Source organism: Volvox carteri, assembly GCF_000143455.1.
Source record: "Volvox carteri f. nagariensis unplaced genomic scaffold VOLCAscaffold_427, whole genome shotgun sequence".
NCBI classification, from domain to species: domain Eukaryota; kingdom Viridiplantae; phylum Chlorophyta; class Chlorophyceae; order Chlamydomonadales; family Volvocaceae; genus Volvox; species Volvox carteri.
In genome coordinates this window covers 4683-7559 of record NW_003307955.1, presented here as the reverse complement: position 1 = coordinate 7559, position 2877 = coordinate 4683, and the positions used below count along the sequence as shown (strand labels likewise).

At 64.0% G+C, this 2877-nt stretch overlaps 1 protein-coding gene across 1 annotated transcript in view; it reads right to left on the bottom strand.

The window, feature by feature from the left end:
• Positions 1–2847, bottom strand: part of VOLCADRAFT_101163 (uncharacterized protein) — a gene marked incomplete at both ends in the record, with an annotated part of 4081 nt that extends 1234 nt beyond the window's left edge. Inside the window, 3 exons of the mRNA XM_002959615.1 lie at positions 7–1298; positions 1368–2174; positions 2298–2847. Coding sequence (XP_002959661.1) covers positions 7–1298; positions 1368–2174; positions 2298–2847 — 2649 coding nt within the window. The remainder of the gene's footprint in view (positions 1–6; positions 1299–1367; positions 2175–2297) is intronic.
• Between the last annotated feature and the right edge of the window lie 30 nt (positions 2848–2877).

The following is a 2877-nucleotide window of genomic DNA, read 5'->3' as shown; positions in this document are numbered from 1 at the left end:
ATGCACCGGCGTGCTGAAGGCAGTTGCAGCAGCCCATGAGTAGGCGCAGGTGNCCGCCCAGTGCGGACAGCCATGCTGGAAGGTGTACCACAGGAGTGCTTGTACGAACTGGCTCTTTCCGGTACCGGGCTTGCCCTCCACAAGCATCTGCGGCGGGTCGCCAGGGTTGGGCTCATCACGATGATCGAAGTACCGAGCCATGAGCATGAAGGGCACGGCCTGGTGGGGGGCAAGTGTGAACAGCTCGATGGTGTCGTCGATGCTGGGCGGCTGGGGGAGGTGCACATAGATGGGCATGCGAGCCTGTTCAGTCCGCTCAGGAGTGCCAGGCATGCACACGATGGCGACCAGGGGTCCGCTGGTGGGGCGGTGCAGCTCGACACGAGGGGTGTCCATCTCAGGTGTGGCCGTCAGTCCCGTGTGGGCGCCCCCATCTGCCTCAACAGTGCCGGCTGCTGCTGCAACGAGATACCGCTTCAGACGCTTGGTTGCTTCAGTCAGGAGGGGCAGGTCCGCTGGCGTGATCCGACGGCTGAAACGATCGCTGCGTGCACCATGGCCGTCCGCTAGGGCCGGGGCTCGGCAGCGCCGTGCTGCATCATAGGCATACGCGCCAGCAGCGTTGGTGCAGTCAAACAGGTCAGTAAGAGCGACGGCGGCGAGGTCGGTGCCAGCCGTCGGATACTCCTGACCTGGGATGTACACGAAGTGCTCCAGCTGGTCCTCGGCGGGCGGCTGTGTTTCAGGATCAGGTCTGAGATGCCCGCGGATGCCATCATCGGCATCTCCATCCGAAGCGCTCGTGCTGTCACCTTCAGGCAGCGCGGCTGCTGCCGATGCCGCACGCTGCTGGCGGCGCCGCTGGTTGTACTCCGCCTGACGGCGGGCTTTCCCAGCGTGGTCCTCTTCGATGTTGTCCAGCAGCACCGATACATACGCCTGGTACGAGCGACCTGCCTCGGTAGTGCCCAGCTCTGCCCACCAGGTGTCGTAGGCTTCCTTTACAGTCAGCCCGGGGGGGATGGGCTGACCCCAGTGAGCCTTGAAAGTACCCAGGACAAACGCGTAGTACTGCGCCATGCCCGCAGCAGAGGTGCCAGGGCGGGGCCGGCGGGGAAGAGAGCCTCCAAGCTGTACGTAGCGCGGCCGCGGCAGGCGGACGTGGACATGTGTTCTGTAGAGCGGATGCGTGCCGTGGAAGGCCACCAGGCGGGGCAGCTCCGTGGCTGTCTGAGACGTTGGCTGGTCGAGTGTCGCTGCAGCTGTAGGAGCAGGTGGCTCAGGAGGAGGGGCCGGGGCTGCAGTCGGCAGAGGCACAGGGGCAGGCACAGGGGCGGTTATGGGTGCGGCTGGGGTAGTGCGCTTACGACGTCGAACTGCCACCGGGATCTGTAGACCCAATCGCTCTCGGTGCGGGTGCTGAGCTGGCGGCACACGTCGGACCTCATAGTTGGAGGATAGGTTGTACACGCTGCAGTCCAGGCCGCTGAGTTCTTCCCCCCGCAGCACGTAGCTCTGCACGGCGTTGGTCACCGTGTAGGCCTCCTGCTCCTCAGCCTCCACCAGTACCGCCGCTGTGGTCGCCGCCTCAGGAGATTGCTCCGCGCCCGCAGATAGCGCCGTGAATGCGTCTACCTGCAGGTATGCACACTCGAACGTCGCTTCGAAGGTGGAATGACCGTCCAGCTTCATGGCGACAAGCGCCATACCAGCCGTAATGGAAGCGGTCATGCGATGCACGGTGGCACACATGTTGCCAAACGCAGTGGGCCCAGTGGCACCCGGATTCGGCATCCTTCCAGCTAGCAGGAAATCCTGCACTCGGGTAAGAGCGTTGCACGTCAGCTGCGCCTGGCTGTCGTTGATGCTCTTGCCAGTGTACTTCGTGCTGTAGTAGGCAGCGTCGCGGGCGCGGTCAGCAGCAGGCTGCAGCAGCGCACAGTCCCCCCGTTCATCTTCAGGGCGGGCCAGTTGCGCTGCTGCCTCTGCAGTGTAGACGCGATCCACCTCGCACGCCAGAGTAAACAGCTGGTTGCACCCAAATGCCAGCGCTGCAGCTGGCATGTGCGGTACAATGTTCGGGCCCAATCGCAGCAGAAGGAAGAGGCCGCCGGTGCCAATCCACTGGAAGGCGCTGCGCAGGACACGAGGGAACGCCATGCCACAGCTATCATCTGTGCCACGGCAGCCGTGTCGCTTGCAGGTGTCGTTATGTGTATGAGTAAGCGTGCTGCGAACGACGGCCGCATGGTGCGCGCGGCAAGCAGCGTGCCGGGGAGGCGGCGGGAGTCCGCCACCTGCACAGCCGGCGAGCCTGCCAAAATCGTACGCTGCAGGCGGGCAGGACTTGTCCACGGGCGGAGGTGCACGGCCATGCTGCTGGACCTCTTCGACGGTCATGTCCATGACGTAGTGTTCTGCACCGCGGATGAAAGGGTCATAGTACGGCGAGGGATACCACATGGCGCACAGGGCGTATGCCAGGGCCAGCGCTCGGCAGTTGGGTCCACTGAACAGCGCCTGAAGGCGCTCGACTGCGAACGTGGCCACATGCGCAACACCGTGGATGTGCAGGGCGAGGCGGCCGCTCTGCTCCACCTTGACCGCCACCTCAAACGTGAGCCCGCAGAAGCAGCGCGGGTTTGTCTGCTGCATGGCGCCCGGCGCGAAGCCGAATAGCTCCTCCACCAGAACCTCCTTGGTGGCCACCAGCAGGGCGGCGCAACTGTACAGGTCATCCTTCACACGCCGCCACTTCTCCACCGTGCTCGGGATATGTTGCGGTCGTCCGTCATCATTGAAGTCCAATACCTGTCCGGAGGTCACGACTGCACAGGCTGCATGCATATCTGCCGGATTTACGGTGAAGAACAGCGG